We start from the raw sequence: 23,872 nt of genomic DNA on the forward strand, positions 1-23,872 counted from the left end.
AAAAAAAAAAAAAGATAGGGGAAGACTGACTTTGGGGTACCAGTTCCTCCTACCAATACAAGCTCCTGTTGTGAACTCTTTATAGTGCAAATCTGCCTTTGCATACTTTACAGCCAAAGCCTGTTCTCAGGCACATAGAACCAACTTCCTTTATGCAAACAGCTTATGTAGATGCAAGGTTTTGCTGTCTTATCTGGTTCTAAGCCCAGAGGTATTGAGCTACAGCAGCAGCTGAATATTAGGTTAGATTAGAGACTTAGATGTGGGAAGGACTGAGGTCTTTTACAGTTGCCTGAAATGAGTTCAGAGGAGTGACTTCCTCTCTGTGCCCTGGCTTTAAAGTCCCTCGGAACACAGTCCATCCACCCTTCCTCCACAATGGCTCGGGCTTCTGTCTGACATCAGGACCAGTCTCCCGGAAGGCAGTTGCTCCCAAGAAATGAATGTTTTCTAATTTTTGCATATAGTCAAACGGCTCAGAAAATATTCTTATGCAGGACATGCCATAGGAAATGACAACAAAAGAAAGAAAATGTCATTTCTGTTAGTGTGGAACAGGACTAGGTCCTGGTCTGTCACAACCTTGTGCTAAAATAGATGGGTCTCACAGTCATTTAAAACAGCATCCTTTCCCAAGCCTATATCCCCCAGACTCTCACTTTAAAAATGCTTTATTAAAAACTGTTAACTAGGCAAAACACTCTTTATTAATGGGTGGCAGAAAGGACACTCTGACTTGAATGTAATGTTTCTCCAAGGTGGTAGGGACAGTGTGTGAATGCAATCGCTACCACGGTGAAGACAGTGAAGCAGAGTTTGTAAAGTATCCACTGGACTAACTGTGGCACTGCCTGGGCCAAGGAAGGCAGGTGCTCTTTGGTAAAATGAAGCAGAACACTCAAGAGAATTGCCTGTCCTCATCTGTTTTGCTCTTCAGGTTGGATGTTGGATGGACTTTGCGCCAGAAGGGTAGCTGGGGAGGTGAAGATGCTCCGTGAGAACTGATCCCTACCTGGTCTGCCTCCCTGAGACTGACAGGTGAAGGGGAAGATGAAGTGGTCTGACACTTTCAAATCTAGGACAAGCTTCTATGTATGTACTAAACACCTCACCAATTAACAAATAAGTGTATTTATAGACTGTTTCAAGAAAAAAATCAGAACATATCTTTCCTTATTATTTGTTATCTTAGTTTTCCTTTAATCTTTAAAAGACATGTTTGAAATGGCTCATGATTTCCCCGTTTCCTTCTGTAGCCCCTTCAACCCTCCACTGCTCTGGGCATCTAGTGATGGATAACGCAGGAGACAGTCTATCATTCTTCCCATAAAGATTCTGCAGTCTGAGAGACTGTGAGCATATTTGGCCCGGCACAATTTAATTATGCATTGACTATATCCCAGAATAGTCACCCATAAATTCTATAGAGTCAATGGGAGCTTTTAAGTCTCCTTGCCAGGTTATAGATAAAATGACTTGAAGTAAAATTTCTTTTGCGTTAAAAATCATTACTATATTGGATACTTACATGTGTTAAAGACACCAGCAAAAACCCAGCACTGGCCATATCGGACGGGTGTTTCAGAGCTCTTATATTCTAGTAGAATGTCAACACTTCCTGTCCAGGCTGATGGAGGGATGCCATAGGCGTAGACATTGTCCCATGATCCAACTAGGACACCTTCATCATCCTTGGCATTCACCTAAATGAGGCCATAAGAGGTGAAAAAGAAGAAAGGTCATTTAGAAGATCACCTCCCCCCTAGACTGGCATGGAGCAAACTGAGGTTTCCAGTGTCTTCAGTGTATCCTGCATGGTGAAAACACTTCCCATTCCTGGTCAGTTTATCATCTTATCACCAAGGGCAATGATGGAAGACCAAAGTGTGCAAAGGGAAGATCTGATGACTAAGACTCTCCTGAGCTGTGTTATCAAGTGTAGTTGAACGGTGAGTTAGAAGAGTCTTCTAGACTTGATTTGAAAAAGCTCCACATTGAGTACTTGGTTTGGCCTAGAATAACATGGGGAAGGCCGGAGAAAGACCTACAAATGGAAAGGCTAGGGTGGGATCTTGTATTGGTAAAAGGTAGGTTTGACCAACAAATAGGAAATCAGTGATCCAGTGGGCTTTGACTTCCATGGTAGGTAGTAGGGCTACAAACTGGAAAAGGATAATACCTGTTGCCAAAGGCATCATTAAAAGTCAATAGAAAAGTAGATTCTCACAGGTACTGTACATCACTGTTTGTTTTTTTTTAAAATTGAACTAGAAATTCTCTTTAGGTTAGAGAGATGACTCAGTAGATAAGAGTACTTGCTGAATAAGCCTAAGGACTTGTTTTCAAATTCTTAACATCTGTGTTAAAAGTTGGGAATGGCCAGTATTGTGAGAAAGAGTCAGGACTGCCAGCTCTTAGAGATCTCTCAATGGTGTAAGGAGGAGAATAATCCAGCAGGACACCTGATATCCTCCTCTGTGCTCTACATGGACATGTGTGCCCTCAACATGTGTGCATACAGCACATAACATGCCACACATGCTCACACAATAAGCCTGCTGTGCTTGACCGAAAAGGAATCTTATTCTGAAATGTTTTAAGAGTTCTTTGAAAACAGAGATTCAGTCTGTGAGAATATGTGTTTCTAAATAAAGGTCTGAATAAAGAAGTCCAAAAGTGTTCAATCATCAGGTCCATACCCAACAACCACGTAGGCTCTGTACATTGACTATGCTTAAAGCCTTTCTCCTCAGGAGAAACAGGGGCCAATCAGGTGGAAGCAAATTCTGATGCGAGGAAGAGAGAAACACTTAGAGGTAGAGCTCACAGGAGAGGAGAATCAGCTGGGTTGGAGGGCGGTTGGATTGTTTGGGGTTTGGCAGAGGAGATGCCATTGAAGTTGGCTAGAAGAGTCTCATGTAAGTAGTCAGTCTTGAATGGAATGCAATTTCCCTCCCTTGACTTGGTGTCTGGGCAGGCGAGACTGAAGGCTTTTAGGCAGTACTTAGTTAATGTGTTGAATGTAGAAAGAATGAAAAGTTCCCAAGTTTCTTAAAGACCTCCGCCAGCGAGCTCAAGCCTTTGATGCAAGCTTCAACTTCAGCCCACCCTTCTGGCCCTATTCTGGAGCAATATTGTCCTTGCATGTGGATTAGATTTTCAGAAAAATCCCTGACTACTATGATGGAACATGGGAGTGCCTGTGATATGGTCTGGCTTCTGTGGAGGGGCAGCATGTTGTCATTGAAAAGTCAAATAGAGTTTACGGATCCCAGAGGCAAAAGTCCCAAAACTGTGTTTCTGATGTCTGACTTTCAGATAGATAGCCATTAAATAGAAGGCTACTAATAGCACAAACTGAACCCAATCAGCTAGGGAGAAAAGTAAGAAATAAATAGCCCTCTTCCCTACAGACCATTTAATTGTTAATGCGGAATGCTGCCCTTGTTGCTAGATAAATCACAATTCTCACTTATTAGCATTTGGCCAGATTAGCTACTGTGTTCTAATTAGAACATTGATTTCTAAGGAGCTCAGACACTGAGAGAGATACATCTTCAGTGGCAGATAAAAGGGGTTAAAGTAAAATAGCCCCTTCTAGACAACAAAATTCAAGGGCATGCTGGGATTTTTACTTTCTAGCGTTGGTAGTTGTAGCAACCTATTGTGAACTCAAGGTTAGTCGGGGCAGAATCCAATGTCATGGCTTTGAGTCATTGGTGGTCTAGCACACAATTCAAACCTGGACCTACAAACTAGAAGTAGTCATTAATGTTAATATGACTGCCTTAAATTTCCATTCTAGGGGTTGGAGAGATGGCTCAGATATTAAGAGTACTGACTGCTCTTCCAGAGGACCTAGGGTTCAATTCCCAGCACCCACTTGTTGGCTCACAACCATCTGTAACTCCAGCTTCAGGAAATCCGACGCTTTCTTCTAGTTTCTGTGGGCCCTGCATCCACATGGTACACAGGCATACATGCATGTAAAACATTTATACACATAAAATAATTAAAAAATAAGTTAATAAAAGTTAAATTTCCATCTCATCATGTCTACAGAATTGGAGAAATGAGAAAGTAGACCTCCCCCCAAAGTTATTACCAGTGACATCAATGTTACAAGATAATGCAAGAAATTCTAACACCCAGTGACCAGAGCCGATGTGGACAGTGAGTGGCCCAGGGAAGCAGCAGGTCCCAGATTCCAATCTACTCACCGGTTCTTCAGAAGCCACACTGCTGAAGTAACACAACTCTGTAATTTTTCATCTTTATTTTAAAATTTGAAACTATAATGCTATTCTATATCTATATTCTGACCAAAGAAATGGAAACAATTTCTGTGGAAAAGAATGTGTGGGAAAGGGTCACATATCAAAAGAGACAGATATTCTGTGATGATAATATGGAAATATTAGAAAACCCAAGAGTGTCTCCTCACAGGAATGAGCTGTATACCTCTAACTTCTGCATGAGAAAGCTAAACAACCTTAAAAGAAGGAGAAGATGGTCCTTTTCCTCAGCACATTACCCTTCCCTGCTCCAGTCTTCTGTGCATTTCCTAGCAGACCATGAACTACACTGCCCCCCGAGCTTTAAGTCTGAGGAGAAACAAACTCTATCTTAGGTGGAGAAGAGTCAGATTTCATCCATCAGAGCAAATAAAATACCAAAAAAGAATTGTGTACAAATAAAGCATGCAGACAGAAGAACAGGAGACCTAGTTGGCAGGAAGAGGGGAAAGAAGAGAGAGTATCATATATAAAAGAAAACTAAGGAGCATGAAGCCTTTTCTCGCAACCTATAAGGTGATCATTAACTTCAGGGACAAGTGGATGGCCAAATAATATAATTTCTGAAATAATAATACATCATTAACTTCAAGATACAGAGTAGAGAGTGTTAAAAGTAAACAGATAACGACAAAGAGAAAGAAGATATCATAGAAAATGCTAATGGAGACACAGAAGAAGTTGCTAGAGGAAAGCTAAGAGCTCTCAGGGACACAGATGACATAGAACAAAGGTAATTAGTGTCCTTAAAGTAGAGACCCCTCCAAATGAAACCAAAGGCATGACCATAATCTAGAGAGCCATCCTTTCGTCTGTGGTTTGACACAGGTCCCTTACCTAGAACTCATAATCAATTTAAATTTCAAATGAAGAAAAAAAATTGCCTGGCCATCTAGACAAATAGTGCAAAGAAGCAAAAATTGAGAGAACTGGGCTGTCTTAAGGTTTCTCCCCAGTATCATTCAGCGACAAAATATTGTTAATCAATATTCACATAGTCCCGAGAAAAAGGTGTCTTAATGACATTAGGCACTGCCAAGTTTTACAAGGATAGGGGCAGGCAGTATCAAGTCCCAGTCAGGAGGAATCTCAGACAACATAACAACATAAACGCCATGAAAAGTACACTTAAGCATCTTCCAAACTACAGTAAAGAATGAGCTTAAAAGCCTGTAAATGCAAGACCAAAAATCACTGTAAGAAAAATGAGATTTGAGTGTTGAAGGAGAAAAAGAAAGAAAATTATTGTGATTTAGTGTGTTGGTCTCTCATCGTTAATTGGCACCATGGAAATTAAAATATAACTTAGAAGTACATTATTACTTTATGTTTAATTGGTTTTATAATTTGAGCTAATTTCAGAAGGCTCTGTTAGGAAATTATATCTCTTATGAAGAAACATTTGTTTAAACTTTAAATTTTTTTTCTGTACAATTCAATGCATTTCCTCTGTTACAAGTAGATTTAATACAATTAAGTGGGATGGGAGTATAATTAAATACAATTCTTTAAATAGCATGATGCCACTTGGTATAAATACAAACAAATGGGGACACAGTAAAGAAGGCAAAAATAGACCCAAACAAGCACAGTTAGCTAATGCTTTGTCAAAGTTGCAAAGGAAATTTCCAAGGCAAAAAAAATTAGGTTCAACAAAGGCAGGTAAAACAACAGGGTATCATATGGGGAAAGGACCTTAGGGGTTCAGGAAGGCTCACAGAGGTTAGAAGAGTCACAAGCCTGAGGAGACATATAGTGGACAGGATGAGCATCTGTTGAAGAAGAAGAGACTCTTCGCTGGAGTAGCTACCTGAAGATTGTCAGGGAACACCTTTCTACAGTGTTGGTGAGGATGTGAGTTAGCACAGACATTGCAGAGGGCAGGATGGGAGTGTCTGAAGGAATGACTACATGGGACATTAATCTACTTCCTGGTATGGATCTGAAAGCATTGACATCAACCAACATGTCAAAGAGATATCAATGTAACTGATAGGGGGCTGGGTAAGGAACACACAGCATATGGACACAAGAGAATGATACCCAGTCAAAATGGAGAAAAATACGGCAATATTGTTTTAACTTTATTTTTTCATTTTTTACATATTGCTTGAATTCCTTATTGAGAGAAGTGGAATTTTTTTTGCTTTTATTTCTGCCTTTTCTTGGCTTTCTTTTTTTAAATTTATTTATTTATTAAAGATTTCTGTCTCTTTCCCGCCACCGCCTCCCATTTCCCTCCCCCTCTCCCAATCAAGTCCCCCTCCCTCGTCAGCCCAAAGAGCAATCAGGGTTCCCTGCCCTGTGGGAAGTCCAAGGACCACCCACCTCCATCCAGGTCTAGTAAGGTGAGCATCCAAACTGCCTAGGCTCCCCCAAAGCTAGTACGTGCAGTAGGATCAAAAACCCATTGCCATTGATCTTGAGTTCTCATCAGGCGATGAAAGGAGACAGAGACAGAGACCCACATTGAATCTCAAGGTCCAAATCAGGAGCAGAAGGAGAGAGAGCACGAGCAAGGAACTCAGGACCGCGAGGGGTACACCCACACTCTGAGACAATGGGGATGTTCTATCAGGAACTCACCAAGGGCAGCTGACCTGGGTCTGAAAAAGCCTGGGATAAAACCCGACTCGCTGAACATAGCGGACAATGAGGACTACTGAGAACTCAAGATCTTGGCTTTCTTTTTAACTGAAGAGAGAACTTTTCTAACAGCCATTGGAAATAGGAATGTGTATAAATTGACTCTTTTTACTTCTACAACAAAAATCTGGTTACAAATTTCTTCTTAATTTTAATAAGTATATTTTCTGAATTATTTACTGAAAAGGAAAGGAGGATTAAAGCTCTTATCATATATCAGGAAAGGTGCCTAGTGGGGCTATTACCCCAAATTCATGACTTAGGTCCAAGGGAGTAGTTAAACTAGGTTTGTTCAGCTGCGGAGGGAGCAGAAGCAATGCTTTGTGAGGCGGGAAGGGAGACTCATCCTCCCAGGAAGTAGACTACCAGAGGGCTGTGCAGTGTGGGTCTTCTGTAGCTAGTTCCTCTAGAGGAAGGACAGCCCCCACGATTCGGGAACTAAGGGAACATTCAAGGCTCAGCAGCTCAAAAAGTTACAAGACTCAAAAGGCCTCTCCCTCAAAGATGTCGGCTTGGGCTGCCGGGAAGCTTTCAGGAGTCCTCAGCCACGCTGCGATGGGTTCTTTCTGAAGCAGTTGTTTTTAGTCACGCATCCTCCCGTAAGAAACCACAATCGACCACAATAGACCTCACCGATTTACAAGCTAGACCCGGCGGGATGGTTTCTTTGATCAGTTTCTCTTCCAGGGAAAATCACGTAAGCATGGGACATGTACAAGAAACACAGGCCTCTTGTGTAGGAAGCCCGTTGTGATTGGGACAGTTGCAGAACTGGCCACGCTTGCTTCTGATGGAGCACAGACGCTGATGGAGAAAGCTCTGTCTTGTTCTTTAGCATCACACTGGACAGACCTTCACCCTAGAGTAAACAGTAACCTTGCTTTCTGTGCCATCCAAAAGACTGAAAATGGCCACGAAGTGTGAGCAGATGTTAATTTCCCTGTCACTGTGATGTTCCTGCTCTGCTCACATGGTGCCCTGAGCATTACACTGCTCTCCTGTTCACACATGGTGTGGTATTATTGGGTTGATCACCGTTGCTCCCATTTCCAGATTTCCTGTGTTTGAAAGAAGTCGCCATGTCACTCTGGACTCCCCAGAGGTCCCTGCCTCTAACTGTGCTCTCCCTCACATCTACAATCAACCTTCTCCTCCTCCACCACACCTAGGACCAGTCATGTCCTTCCATTTTGTTTGTTTGTTTTTTTCTTGTTTCCATTCATCAGTAGTGGCACTAAGGGAGTTCGGATGGATGGATGGATGGATGGATGGATGGATGGATGGATGGATGGATGGATGGCTAGATGTGACATTACTCACAAAGGTTTAACATTTTCTTTCCATACCAGGATGGATGGATATATAGATGCGACATTACTCATAAAGGTTTAATGTTTTCCTTCTATACCAAGACAGTGGGCTACTTAGAATGCCAATGACTTTTTGAAGTACACAGATTTCTAGCACTATGCAGAAGACAAAGGATCAAGAATGGCCAAACCTATACTGACGGAGATCAATATGAAGGCCTCTTGATCCGATGGCTTGCTACAGTAACACGCTAGCAGACCCTGCTGCCCTGGAGTAAGGAAAGAGCAGAGTCTGCAGTTGCTCTGCACTCGTCTGGCATTTTATTTCTAGCCGAGCCACTACATCAGCCTGGGAGAGGCGAAGGAAATGTTGCAGCAAAGGATGGCGTTTCTAATCATGGCTTCAGCAAATGGTGTTGGCAAAAATAGATACATTTTCAGGGAATTAAAAAAAACCTTTAACCCCACCTCACACCACACAGCAAAAACTCAAGATGGTAACAGATCAACAAGTGAAAGCCCAAGTTGCAAGTATTTGAAAAGAAGCATTGGGTAATTTCTATATGTCCTATAAAAATCACATGTCCTAGATATAATTTAAAAAAAAAACAGTTTAAGGATGGTGATATGGCTCAGTGGTAGGGCACTCACGCAATATTTATAAGCCCTAATATGATCCTCAGTACCACAAAACCTATACAAATACATTAAACATTGGAATTTATACCACTTTAAAATGTTCTTAGAAATGAGTGTAATGAAGCCACTAGAGAGCTTAGTGACCTAAGTTTAATCCCTGGGACCCACATAACAGCTACAGGAGAAAACTGATCTCCTTACATGACTATGGTACTCGCTTTCTGCCACCCATCTCTCCCCCGCCTCCTCTCTCTCTCTCTGTCTCTCTCTGTCTCTCTCTGTCTCTCTGTCTCTGTCTCTCTCTCTCTGTCTCTGTCTCTCTGTCTCTCTCTCTCTCTCTCTCTCTCTCTCTCTCTCTCACACACACACACACACACACACACACAGCAGAGCACAGTCTGGTAGGAAAGAGCCTCTACATGTATCTGAGAAAGGCATGGTTTCAGAATATACAACACACAACAACTCCCTCTCCGTAGTTAACATACTAATAACCCAATAGGAAAATGGCATAGACTTGGGAAGACATTGTACTGAGAGAAGTATATGAATGGCCTGACGTATATGAAAAAGTGCTCAGCATAGCTGTACATCAGAGAAAATAAAATTAAAACAACAATTGGATACAGCTACGTTCACATTAGATTGGGAAGATTTAAAAGATTGGAGTCACCAAAAACAGATGAGCCTGCAAAAAAGGTAGAGGTTTCTGGAAGAATGTAAAACATGCAACTCTTTTGTGCAGCTAACGGAGGGGTACCTCGGAAAGTCAAACACATACATATTCTGTAACACAGACATACTAATTTTAGACATTTGCTCCACAGATGAGAATATGCACATCAAAAGATGGGAGGTACCACACAGGTTGCAGAGGAAGAACTGTCGCTAATGTCTCACTCCATTGTAGGCCCTGTGTGCAAGGATACCAATTAAACAGGCAAGACGTGCCCATGGGTGCCCACACCAGGACTATTATGGAGTAATGGAGTTTATGACTTTCCCATAAAAGGGAATTCACAACTGGTTATTGTAATCCTGATCAAAAGCCCGTCCATCTCTAACCCAGAAGCCATCTCCAATTGATAATGTCTGCCAAAGGAAAAATTAATTTTCTCCAATGGAGTCTCACTGTGTATACAAACCATGCTAAAGGACAGGTTCCATGACCAGCAGTGGATAGCCAACAAAAAATGATATCAATGACATTTTTGAAGGCTTTTGGTTCACAATGCTTTGTCTTGGCATTTTGCTTTATCTTACAGATCTTTCGGTTACACATTTTGTTTAGGGCTTTTCTCCGCGTGTGAATGTGTGTGTGTCTCAGCATCTATGTGTCCTATGCTTTTTCTTTGGCTCTTTCCTTTTTCTGTTTGTTTTGTTCTATTCTGGTCTATTTTTATTTTATTTTTATTATTGTTGCTGTTGTTCGGATGCCTGAGAGAGAGAAACGGTGTGGATTTGGGTGGGTAGAGAAGTGGGGAAAGATCTGGGCAGAGTGGCGGCAGGGTAAGCTAGAATTTGAACATACTGTATTAAAAAAAATAAAACAACAGCAAAACTATTTCCAGTTAAAAGAAAACCCATGGCTGAGAAGGACACAGACTCTACTTAGGAAGCTGCTACTGTTGTTTTGCAAGAAGTACAAAGCACGCCTGTCAAATTACCTTCTAAATAACTATGTGAACCCCCGTAGAATATCATTGTCAGCTTCAGTCAGGGAAGCTTCTCTATGCAGTGGTCAGTGATGACCGCAGAGACTTGGAACTGGTCAGAGTGCAGAGAATAAAGGGTCGTTGAATGTGCGGCCACACAGGGAACATCTCTCTTGTCCCCAAGGCCCAGAGAACTTTAGGAAAGAATGCACAGCAAGTGTAAGAAGAGTCAGTGGAAGGCAGGGAGCAGTGGGAAATGGCTTTCAGGTGTGGTGTGGCTATGATACTCACGAACTCAGCGCCACTGCAATTGCCTGCGTGAGCTCTCCATGAGAAAGGACCTGTCAACAACTGTCATAGAGTGGGGGGGCCTCATGGGATTCCACATCTCTCTGAGGATTTATACACAAATGAAGGCAGAGGAGTGGAACTTCTACTCTCCTGTCATAGAACCACAGATAAAACACATAAGCTCCTGTACACAAACTCCTACCCACACTCTTGTAAACAACCTTGGTAACACTCGTGGACCTGGAAGGGGAGCTACTTGGGAAGAGGAAATTAGGAATTAGTGGAAGTTGGGAGAATGAGAGAAGGTAGTGGGGGGAATAAATATGATCAAATTGTATTATGTGCAGGTATAAAAATGTCACATAAAATTCATTATTACATATAATCAATATATGCTAACAAGAAAAAAATGTAAAGAGAAAAGAGCTATTCAGAATGCTAATAGTAGCTGTGTAGTGGCTCCAAAAGGGAATCATTTAAAAGACCCATCGACAGGCAAGCAGAGCGAGAAGTTGCAATATGTAAGACAATAAAATGTCATAAAGGTGAAGACTTGAGAACAATTTATGGAGTGCATGAAGCCAGTCTCAGTTTTCATGACCTATCCGTGTGAGTTTCCAGAGGAGGTGAGTATAACTCACAGCAAGGAAGGACTGCAGCGTTCTTCAGGATGCAGGCCAATGAGAGAGACACAAGGCAAGTGCGAGAAACGCCTAGTCTTCTTTTCCACCACCGTATCCTTACTGTGTGCTATAGAGCTGGTTGGTATAGAACCTCGGTTCTCAACCTCCCTAATGTTATGATCTCTTAACAACAGCTCCTCATGGTGTGGTTGCTGCCCCCAACCACAAAATTACTTCATTGTACTTCATAACTGTAATTTTGCTGCTGTTATGATTCATAATGTGAATATCTGATATGCAGTATATCTGATATATACCCTCCAAAGGGGTCACGACCCACAGATTGAGAATCACTGGTATGGAACAGATCATCAAAAATGCTTGAGTGAAAAGGGGTAGATGGGAGAGGGGAAAAGATAGAGGAAGAAGCCAGAGAGAGGGAAGATAAGATGGGAACAGAGAGGGCTTTAAGTCTCTGTCCTAAGAGGCCCCTAGGCTGTGCTGCATTGTAGCCATCTGTCCTAGAGACACTGGTCCCAGATGAGACCAGCTCCGTCTGCACAGCTTGGAGGGAGTGCTGAAAAGCAAGAGCCCGTGCTTCAGAAATAGCCTGTGTGATTACAAAATAGATGCTGTGTTGAAACTCATTCCAGGAAGCAATTCAGGGAAAGCAGACAGTTAGATTGACTATGATTATCACGTTGGAGAAATAGCTTGTAATAAATGTCTCTTTTTTTCCAAAAATATGGGACAAACAGGCATAAGAAATGTAACCTTGATAATTGAGAAGCCAAGCTGTTTGCCCACAAATGGAAACTTCATTACATCGCTGGCTTTTACCACAAGAAAAAAAAATGATGCCTGAACAGTTCACTGTCCCTCGTCGCCCCCACCTGAAGGGGAAGGAGTCACTCAGATGGAAAGGGTGACAAGAATTATATCTTTATGCCCGGGGAGAACATGTGCTAGGGACAGAGGACAGGATGCAGATGCATCCAGGGGCAGTGTAGCATCCTGTTTGTAACAGTAGGCCCAGGCAGCCAGAGGTTCGCCTCCAGAGCTGTGACCTTGGATAAGGTCATCACCTGACTTCCTGATACCTCATCTTGTCCAGCTGTTCATTGGTTATTTAAAGAATAGACAGACATGTTTTCTCACAAGAGGTTAGGCAGATTTTTTTTTTCTTCAGGATAGGGTTTCTTTGTAGCTGTGAAGCCTGTCCTGGAACTAGCTCTTGTAGACCAGGCTGGTCTTGAACTCACAAAGATCCGCTTGCCTCTGCCTCCCCAGGTGCTGCGATTAAAGGCGTGCGCCACCACTGCCCAGCTTTAGGCAGATATTTCAATGAGATACATTTCCACTTTCCCACTGTTCTCTCTGGCTTCTGATTGATTTGTCAGTTGTCCAAAAAATCTTCAGTAAACAGAAGTGACAATCTCTGGTGATGAGAGAGACCCATGGTTTGACTTGTTGGGAATGGGTTTGTCCTGATAATCCTGTGTCACCCAATTTCCACAGTCATTCTGGATCCACAGCTGCCTTTCATGTTTAGGAAAATCTTCGTCTTTCATTTTCAGAATCTTACCATGCTAGACTGCCATAGCATTCTTCATGAGCGCCAATCAGTAGATTCTCTAAAAGTTGTCTCATGGGTATGCCTACTGATTGGGTTGTGCCCTTACTGTAGGGTTTCAGGGATTATCAGTCAAGCTGCAGTTTCCAGCCATTTCCAGATGAGGAATGCCTTTCCTGATATTTATGGGCATGAATCATGGAGGTAGATGCTAGCAACAGAAATAAAAGCTGATCATTTTGAAGGCATAGAACTCTGGACAGACTCTCAGTTCCTTTCAGGAGTCTTTATCTTGCAATGCCAAGAGACTGGGAATTTGCAAATGAGCTATGGGGACCCAATTCTTACAATACATCAGTGAAAGATTTCTGTCCCCCTTCTCAGAGGTGGCATGGACTCATATCCCTGTGCATGCACAGATAACCTGCTAGAAATTCCCTTCATAATCATTGGAAATACTGGGCAGCAATTATATAAGTGGAGCACAAAAATGGGGAAAATACTCATTTTCACTTAATCATGTTTTTTGGTAAAAAAAAAAAAAAGACCCATATGAGAAGGTGTGAAAGAGCCCAGGTGGTGGAAGGTGGACAGTGACCGCAGGGTTTCTCTGATGGAGTCCCTCCCTAACAAAGGGGCCTTCGTCTGCTTTATGGACCAAAGGGAAATTTGGGTATTTCCTTGTACAAATCTAAAATTTTACACCTAAAATATTCAAATTTCAAATCTAAAAATGCTAGGGACTATACTGCGGCTGGTTGTATGACCAGAGAATAGATTTCAGACACTTAGTTCTGACCTTAGGGCTCATTTGGAATGACTCAGGTGTGAACTTCTTAATTTGAGGAAATCTTAAACTGTAATTGAATATTTGTAATTGGTGTTTATTCCATCATTTAAGATGGGGAAGGAAACAACTGAAATAAATGGAGAAAGAAAACACAAAACAAAACCTCATCCCCTGTGGAGTTGCTTGGCAACGTAGCGAAGTAGTTATGATGTGACTATGTTTTCCATCCACAGATGGGAGAATCTCCTAACAATTAGAGAAAAAAAAAGCAGGGAGAAAGATGGGCCAAGTAAGAAGAGCTCTGTTTTCAGTTACTTTCTGACTGTGACCGGGGGCTTGGGAGGCAGAAGCAGCAATGTAGTTCTCTCAAAGGTCCGAGGGACCTGAGACTTGCCTGCAGCATGGTCAGTTTGATTTACTAGCTGTAGTTCAGTTTTTTTTAAAGTAGCACTAAAGACTACATAGACCATCGATTGGTGGAAAAAGTTCAATCTTGAGTTAATTCCCTAAAGGTATAGTCAGAGCAAGGCATTAATGGGGATTAATGATGGCATCGTGGCTCGATATCAGCAAAGACTGTGGTTAAAAATAAATGTGCACACCCCAAGGGAGGCTGAGAAGTCCAGGTTGATAAAGGTGAGAAACACTGGAATTCAAAATATGTAACTTTATTGATGTTTATTTTTTCTTTTTCATCTTCCCAAATTTCCCATTAATGTTAGCTTTTATTTTTTTTATTGTAATCAAATCAAAACATAGCATCCTGGGATCAAGGGGCTATAAATGTTGAGACCCCATGGGAAGAATGTTAGTTGGGTGACCTTATGGTTTCTGACTTGCCAAGCAAGCAGGCGCCAGAGGAGCACATTTCAGAGCCCCTCCCCCATTACATCGTTCTCCTCTGCACTTGGTAGCCAGCCATTTGTATAAGATCCACAATGGATAAAGACTTTCTATGAATAACGGCCTGGCTATTTGTTATTATCCAATAATTGCTATCTATTCCCTGCACCCTTTGGTCCAATAGTTCAACACTTATTTGTTCTGTGTAGGCCCAGAGAACTGTGTAGTTATATTCAAGAGGTTTTGTTGTTACAACAACAACGTCACAGTCCGAGCTTATTTCCATCAGGAAATTTTCTGTGTTACGTTGGACTTTTCTATTTGTCTGCCTTTTCTATGAGATTATAAACTCTGTGGGGGGTAGAAACTATGTTTGGTTCACCACAACCATTCCCACCCTCTACAGATCATCCTCATGATTATTGCTCCTGTTACTTGAAGCACGATCACTATGACATTGTCATCATCACCATCCCCACCACCATGGTTACCTCTACTGTATGCTCACCACACTCTCAGTGTTCCTGTCACCATTTTTGTGATCATCGCATCATATCGCCGTCATAGGACCACCCTCACCGTGGCTATCACTCTTACCACCACCATAATCACCATCACCACTCTCAGTCATCACCATGATCACCAGTACCATTGCCGTCACTATCGTTATTATCAATCTTCTACCACAGCACATTTGGCATCTGTAGTAATAGGAGCAGTGGGGCTGTGTCCCCAGCACCCCGGCCGCCTGGCCAGCTTATGTCCGAAATAACAACACACAAACTGTATTTATTTAAACACTGTTTGGCCCATTTCTCTCTAACCTCTTCTAGGCTAATTCTCATATATTAATTTAGCCCATTTCTAATCATTTATGTAGCACCAGTAGGTGCGCTTACCAGGAAGATTCTAGCCTACGTCCATCCTGGGTCGGAGCTTCATCGCGTGTGCCTGCCCGGGAACTGGGAGCATGGTGTCTCTGTCTGAGGCGTCTTACCTCACTTCCTCTTTCTCCCAGCATTCTGTTCTGTTTACCCCACCCACCTATGTTCTAAGCTATGAGGCCAAGCAGTTTGTTTATTACTTAACCAATGAAATCAACAGATTGATATATGACACTCCCACATCAGGCATCTAATCCTCTTGGTGACCTCTTTCCCAGGGACACAGAGCCTCCGGCTGCTGAGATCTTGACACCTTTCCTCACTTATTCCCCCTTTTAAATCCACCCATTCTTAGGGACTTGTTCTTTTCTAGGTGACAGCCGCACAATTTGATGCAGTGATTGTGCTATTGGCAACACTGTGCTGGCAGAGATGCTCTGGAGCAATATGTTTTGAGAAAGAGGACAGTGTCTAGTTCCAGCTCAGCCACTTATTCCCCCCATGACCTTGAATGAATGGCATCGCTTCTAAGGGCTTCTACTTTCTCATCTCCAGGACCCTGGAGAGCCTTCTAGACCTCATGACTGATTTTCATGTAGATCCTCTATAGACAAAGCAAACGTACATGTAGGCAGGGCATGCAGGACTTGAACAGTGACTAAGCAGCCTGGTATCTGCAGCAAGAGAGGCCTCTGCAGCTGCTGTAGCTTCCCCTAGAGACAGTGCCAGAGCCCATCAGTCATGTCCCCTGGGGTATGAGCTCTGAGCACCCCAATAATAAAAATATATAGGAAGAACAGAGCAGTCCAGGAACAAGGAGACCACTGTGACAATAGCCTGTGATTACTGATGCCTCCTGGGGTCTCAGAGCCCTTGCCTCCTGCAGTCTCTGAGCCCATGTCCTTTTAGGGATTCAGAGCTCACACCCAGATGATTCACTACAACCTAGGGCAGCAACTGAAGACTTTTAATATTAGGTGAGTGAAACACATTTTAAGATGTCACCACTCACCCTTAACTTTTCCTGGTATACCTCCCAGCAGTTCTCTGAGGGTTCTATCACATCAGGAGTGAGGCAAACAGTTAAAGGGAGGGAGTAAGACTTAGCACAAATATCTTTGTCTAGTCTCCTGGTTTCCCCCTTTTTCTCTCTTAAATGAACCTATAACATAATATTAGTAAAATACATCATTCCTCATTTAGGTGATTCTAAATAAAATGCCATCTGTGTAAGATCACAGCATCTTGGGCCTGTACTCAGAGAGCAGGGTTAGAGGAGTTCAGGTTGTGAACTCCCTGGCGAAAGGCCAACAACTCCAAGCTTCCAGATGGTCGCCCATACTTCCCACTGTCTCATAGAAGGGAAACAATGGCAACCAAACATAACAAGAGGAGATACTGGATACATAAAGCAGAATAAAAAATTTTTCCTTGGAAGAATATAAAAGATGTTCTTGCTAACAGTAGGATTTTCAGGTATCTGAATACACGACGCTGCCTTTGAGAGAGGAAGACATATGTCCTTGAGTTAAGTCTTTTTCCCTGCTACACATAGTTAACAGAAGAACCAGAGCCAGGGGTCCATCTCTTGACACAGTCTCAGGCCCTCTAGTGTAAAGCAGCCCTCACCGTCTCTCCAGCAAAGGATGGAAAGCAAGACAGAATAAGGCCTACTACACAGGCAAGAAGGTATTACATCCATTCTATAGGAGGGAAAACTGAGCACAGAGGGCACTAGCAATGCATCCTTACTAGGTTGATTTGTACCCACAAGGAATATTTGGTACCATCTGAAGACATTCTTGAACGTCACAACTGGTGCATTATGGGAAGGTGCTTCTGGAATTCCTGAGGGATGCTGTTGGACAGTCTATCACACACAAGACTGGTAAAGCAGGTACCTTGTGTGACTGGTATAGCAGATAGCCTGTACTACAAAGATTTTTGTCTGGAAATCGTACACTTAAAAGCCAAATTTACATTATTATCACTTGAAAGTTTGTCACCATCTGTGTTCTTTTATCCTCACACACACCCAGTTTCCTTCACTGTCCTTGACAACCTTGTGTGCCATGACTGCAGGAAGCCAGTTTGCCTTTGGGACTCCAGTCAAATGCTCCTGTGCCATCTTCCTGCTGGTTCTACATCCTTCAGGTGCCCAGTCAGAGCCAGCCCTCTCCTGCCCATGACTTGCTGGAGTAGCTAGCTGCTTTCAGGAAGTTTCTACCTGCAATGATTCTCATTGTGCAAGAACTGGAATCCATGCAGGCATGGTTTGTGTGGTCCTCCGGAAGGGTTTGCAGCTCACACGTGTCTCTGTTCTAGCACATCTAGCCTGTGGCAGGGTTAAGACACATTTGAAAAGGACAAGGAAAACACCCCTGCATCAGGTGCCGTCTGCCTGGGGCTTGGCAGGCCAGATGGGGAGAATAACATGGCCATATTCCTGTGAAATTTGATTATGGCTGCACTCACCCAGTCTCATGCCCGTTCTTTCCATATTTTCCTAATGCATCTTCTCACATTTTAGGGTAAATCTTTAACTGGGATGTTAGAAGGTCAGTTTTGGAGGCTCAGTGTTTCAGCTTTAAAAATCACTGCAGCCGAGAAGATTTCAGAAAGACTCACAAGGCTGTTCTAAGGGTTAAGAGAGATGGCAGAGGTGAAGGGGTTTCTCTCACAATTGAGCTTTTTGTACTGTGAACAGTAGCACGGGGGAAACCAAGGGGAAGTGGAGAGATCACTACGAATTGCTCAGAGCAGTCCTCTGTCCTTTAACATCTCCCCATCCAGAAACAAAATCAAACCCTCACCACGCTATCCTCTGTGCACATTTTATCTCTCTGGTTCCAGGCTGTGTAACTATGATGTGCATTGGCCAAGTCTGAACTTTAGGTAGATGCTCTTTAGACCTCAGGAAATGTTGAAGCAATTTGAGTTGGTGTCACGTGTTTAATTCAATACCTAACATCCTCCACCAGGTCAGATGCAGCCACAGATGTCTGGGTAAAATTGTCTCTTTTTGCCTTCCTTCTGCACTGCCTTGCATTGGCTTGTGACTTCCATATTTGGTGGAGGAACACACAGTGGGTGTGTAAAGTCAAGTCAAAGACCACGTCATTTAAAAAATGCTTAAGAGGGAAACAACTCATATCCCATAGCTCCTAAATATTGCTTCTCTCTTCACTGAAACCTGTCAGGGTTGCTTCTAAGGAGGAAGGAAAAAAGAAGGGAAATTTCACTTCCAAGTAGGAACCATAATGAACAGGTGCAGGTCCAATGTGTGTTATACAAGGATGCTCTGTGGGACATTCTCAAAGGCCTTTAGGATGGATCCTCTCTTCATCATGCAATACAAATAACGTCAAAATGCAAAAACTACCTATTTATTTTATGTATTTAGATGCACATCTTTATTATTTGGGTAAGGTGTTGAGCACCCCTCTCCCAGGCTTTACACTTGTTAAGTAGACATTCTTTACTCTCACCACTATGCTGTGATTCTGGTTCCAAGATTTTAGATGTTGGATTCTGCTCTCATTTTGTAAGATCTAGTATGTCTTAAATTTCCATGTAACTTAGTTCTTAATAAAAATAAAAATCACTATTTTTAGCACCCAATCAGAATGTACATATTATATCTTCCCTGGCCTAGTAATTATGTGTCAACAAAATTGATTCTGTTTGGCTGAAAAGATGCACAAACCAAAAATCAAAGATAAAATCCTTCCAGGGAAAATATTTTCAGAGCTGTAAAGGCATAGGTAATATAATGATGTTTTCCATTCAGTCTTCCTATGCAATGATGTGGCCTACTATAACTGAGGAGTGCTGTACTCCTGGACCAGATGTGATGCTCGTTCATGCACTGAAGGTCATCTGAGTACTATGGACATGGTACAGGATAGGACCCTGCAGAGTCGCTTAGTTAGCTTCCTACCCTAGTCCTACCCTTCCTATTCATGGGCTTCTAGTTCCCCTTCAGCTGCTCCCCTGGGGGATTTCTGCATTCTTGAAGAGGTTTTGGGATCTCCTACAGTGAATATGAGGAAGGTAGACTGCACTGAGATGCGGAGTGGGCAGACCTAGGTTCTGGCAGGAGCTTTATCTCTGACAAGCTTTCATGGCCCTGTTTTCTTGCCGTGAAGCCGTGAAGCGATGTAAGTGATGAATGTCCACTGACCTAGAAGATTTCTAGGGAGAAGCAACACTTATTTATGAGCGGTAAAGCCCCATGGTGTGGTGGCATTGCATAGCAACTAGGATTAACTACACAAAGTATTTCTTTCTTTTACAAAGGATTTACTGTATTTTTAATTATGTGTATGTGTGTAGGTTGAGAATGCGGTGCACCTGAGTAGATGAGTGCTCTTTGGAGCCCAGGAGAGGGGATCCATTTCCCTGGAGCTCCAGTTACAGTTGCTTGTAAGCTGCCTGATGTTGGTACTGGGAACTGAAGTTGGGTTCTCTACACACACTCCATACTGAGCCGTCTCTCCAGCCTCAACCATTTATTTCCTGATTGTTTCCATGGCTGTAGACATGGAAAAGTCATGTCTTATCTAGCCACCTGTATTCTTTGATGTTTGATTGATTTGTCATTTGGTTACAGTAATTAACATTTTTGTTATGGTCATTCCTTAGTCTCTAGATGAGATTTTTAGCTGCGTAGGGACCGGCAAAATGACTCAGTGGATCAAAATGACCTGGCACCAAGCTTGACATGAATTCAAAACCCACAAATTGCGTTTAGTAGGAATTTTCATATGAAAAGGTGGGAGAATTCAAGAACACCCACCTGGACACCATCAACTTGAACCTAACAGATGAAAGACTGTAAAGCTAAGTCACTGTTTATATCAATATCCCTTTATCATCATCAGCTGTGCCACTTACCATTGCAGATCCCACACGGCTGACTTTGATGGGGTTCCCTCTGCCAGAAAGGTCCATCTGAGCCTTGTCCATCACGTATAAACAAGCATCCAGGATGCCGTCTTCAAACTGTTTGGGAGAAAACAATGAGAAACTATTTAATAATCTTCACTCTGCAAAACAAGACAAACTGTATGCAAAAGCAAAATGCAGCCACAACTTTACTGCTTAGAAATATGGAGTGACCTCCTATACCCTTTAGCATGAACTACTAAAGTGAAGGAAATGATGTATCCTGCTTTTACTTTTCCATAAAATAGAGAACAGAAAAGGAAGCCAGAAATAAGAGCAGAACCAATAGAGAGAGAGCATACTCAAGAACCACAACCGACTCTAGGCTCTGTAGGATACTGCACAAGTTTATTACAATCCTTCCACCAGATGGATGTATTGCCCAGAGCACAATGAATTCCCAAAGTCATTTGGGACTCCAAAAACAACTTATTTTTCTATTTTCTCTTATTTTATTATTATTATTATTATTTTTAGATATCTACTTGTTTTCTAATGAGAGAGTGCAAGAGAGGATGTGGTTTGGGTGGGTGGAAAGAAAGGAAGTTCTGGGAAGAATTGGGGGAGCAGAACCATAATCAAAATACATTGTATAAAAAAATCTGTTCTCAATTAAACAAAACAAAACAGCTGGGTGGTGATGGCGTTTGTTTTTAATTCCAGCACTAGGGAGGCAGAAGTAGGCTGATCTCTATGAACTGGAGGCAGCCTGGTTTATGAAGTGAGTTCTAGGACAGCCAAAGCTAAACAGTGAAACCCTGTCTCGAAAAACCAACCAACTAACCAACCAACCAAATAAATAAAAGAAAATCGGGCAGTGGGTGGTGTACACCTTTAATCAATCCCAGCAGAGGCAAAGGCAAGAAGATCTCTGAGCTCGAGGCCAGCCTGATCTATAGAGTGAGTTCCAGGACAGCTACGGCTACACAGAGAAACCCCATTTTTCTCAAAAAATTAAATAAATAAAAAAACATAAAAGAAAATAAATGGCATTCAGATGTATCACAGGAAGGTAGTCAGATTTTGGCTTGCACATAAGACAGGAGGAGCCCTCATGAAGTGGAAGTCCACCTCTGCTATGTTCTTTGCATCAAAAATGTCTTCATAAGCAAAGAAAATTTTCGGCTTACTTCAGATTGAAGTAATGAGACTTTATGGTTTCTAAGAGGGCAAAGTTTATCTCAGTGACCGCCATGTTATCGGTAGGTGTCCCCATCTCAGGGACATTTGTAATAAGAGGAAGAGAGGTGGCTCCAGCTGATAAATTATGCAGTTTCTCTCCAGGTCTCCACTCCCTTGCACTCTGTCTTGGAGTCTCAGATTCTGAAAAGCAGGAAATCGCGCTTTTTCTAATATTGACTCACGGCACCTGGCAGTAATAAATGTGACAAAAAATATTAAGGGAAAAATGTCCTTGACAATGACAAATTTTAAGTGGCTCACCTGGCCGTAGCTCCAGCTTCTGCTCTTGATGTCATTGAAGTCCCCATAAAATATCACTCCGATGTCATTCAGGACGTACTCTTCTCGCTCTTTCTCATCGTCCAGATACACCGCGTCCTCTGTATCAGGATGGAAAAACGGTGACCTTTAACCCACCAGTCTGTTTCCAAACCATGGCAAGTTCATACCATTGCTAGCCTGAGAGCCTGTCTACCCAGAGAAAAGATGTCTTTTGTTTCTCAAAGCATAGCTCATTTCCCAATATTTTAAGCCACAGTGAACATAGTCAGTACCGAAGATTAGTCTGCAAATGACGACATTTGTCAGCAAAATGCTGACAAACTCTGGCCCTGGATGTCTTGAAGCACAATTAAATTGACGTGTCTCATTAAACATTCTATGATGCGGGTGCTTCATGGATTCACAATCAGTTTCCGTGCTGCTCAGGCAAACTTGCAACACAGATCAAAAAGTCATTTCCAACCTACTGAAGTTAAACGTAGCTCAACTGGAAATGATGCTTCAAATAAATCTATGGAAGGATCATTTGCTATTCCTCATTGTGACCCATTGGTTGGAAGGAAGGGGCAGGCTGTTGGTTATCTCATGATGAAAAGTCTTTGCAGATGCCTTGGTAGGTGTGTGAGCCTAGTAAACCTGCCCGGTTCACTCCAAACATTGCAAGGTCTTTCTGGTGGCTCTAATCTCAAGAATGCCTTGCTCCCACCTATCCAGCCATCTCTCTGGTACATATTCCCAGGTCAGAAAGGCATCTCCTACACAGGTAGGGTCATATAGGAGTAGATGACGCTCAGATAAATTTGCATAAACTGAAATAGGGTCAATAGTGGTTCTGATTGGGGATAATGTTTTCATTAGTCTTTAGAGTAATGTCCTCTTTATTCTTTGGTTCATTAACGAAATCTATTTTATGTAGTAATGCTTAACTTTGGCTGAACATTATAACCACCTGGAGAAGTTACCAATGAAATTCTCAAAGGATAAGTAAGCAAGTAGATAAATAAGTTCCTCATTTGAGGTTAAAATTTAAATTTTAAATGTGTTCCAAAGGCCCATTCAATACCAACTTGATCTGTGGTCCATAGCAGTATCAGGAGATCATGGAGTTTGTATGAATCAGGGTCTCATGGAAGAAAATGAGGTCACAAACAGAGGACATTTGAATGGGGTTTTGGACTCTAGTCCCTTCCTCTCCAGCCACTGTGGTGTCCACACTGTGGTGTCCACACTATGCTGTCCACACTATGATGTCCACACTATGCTGTCCATAGGTTCCTCACTATGCACTCTGGCCACAACGTTCTGTCTCCCCAAGTCCAAAGGCAATGGTCCCAGTGACCAGGGACTAAAACATCTTAACCATAAACCAATAAGAAAACTTCTTTCTTTAAATGGATTTCTCTTGGGTGTTTTGTCAGTGCAAGAGCAAACTGACTGAGATACTCAGGCTGCACTCTGCATCAATTCAGTCTGAACCTCCAGGATGGGATGAGATGCAAACATCAGGGTCTTGTTTTCTATCCTAGCTCCCCCCATGAATAGTCAAAGTCATACTGCCTCACTCCTCAAAGAATGGATGAATGGTAAGCAGCCTCATATGCTTGATGGACTGAGGAAAATATCAGTCTGTCACTGTGTCTTGGAGAGTCAGAATATGCATGGTAACTAATGGAATCCTCAGGGAATGACAGGCACCTTGGGTTCTCACAGGCTTTGCTGGATCTGGTCAGCTTAGACCCCATCCTGAAACCTTTGGAAATTCCTTCATGTGGTCTCCAGCAATTCCCTTGTAGCTTTTCTTTCTGGTCTTTGCCTCTTGCTTCCATTTGCATGGGAACTACATCACACACACACACACACACACACACACACACACACACACACACAACACAGATATACATACATACACACA

The 23,872-nt window shown here is 42.4% G+C and overlaps 1 protein-coding gene across 1 annotated transcript in view; it reads right to left on the minus strand.

Annotated features, from left to right (window-relative positions):
* Nucleotides 1–23,872, minus strand: part of F13a1 (coagulation factor XIII A chain) — a 157,279-nt gene that overhangs the window by 72,053 nt on the left and 61,354 nt on the right. The window contains exons 5-7 of the mRNA XM_005355047.3: nt 21,940–22,058; nt 20,446–20,553; nt 1,529–1,703 (exon numbers count right to left, since the gene is read on the minus strand). Coding sequence (XP_005355104.1) covers nt 1,529–1,703; nt 20,446–20,553; nt 21,940–22,058 — 402 coding nt within the window. The remainder of the gene's footprint in view (nt 1–1,528; nt 1,704–20,445; nt 20,554–21,939; nt 22,059–23,872) is intronic.

Source organism: Microtus ochrogaster, chromosome 16 (genome assembly GCF_000317375.1).
Source record: "Microtus ochrogaster isolate Prairie Vole_2 chromosome 16, MicOch1.0, whole genome shotgun sequence".
Taxonomy (NCBI): Eukaryota; Metazoa; Chordata; class Mammalia; order Rodentia; family Cricetidae; genus Microtus; species Microtus ochrogaster.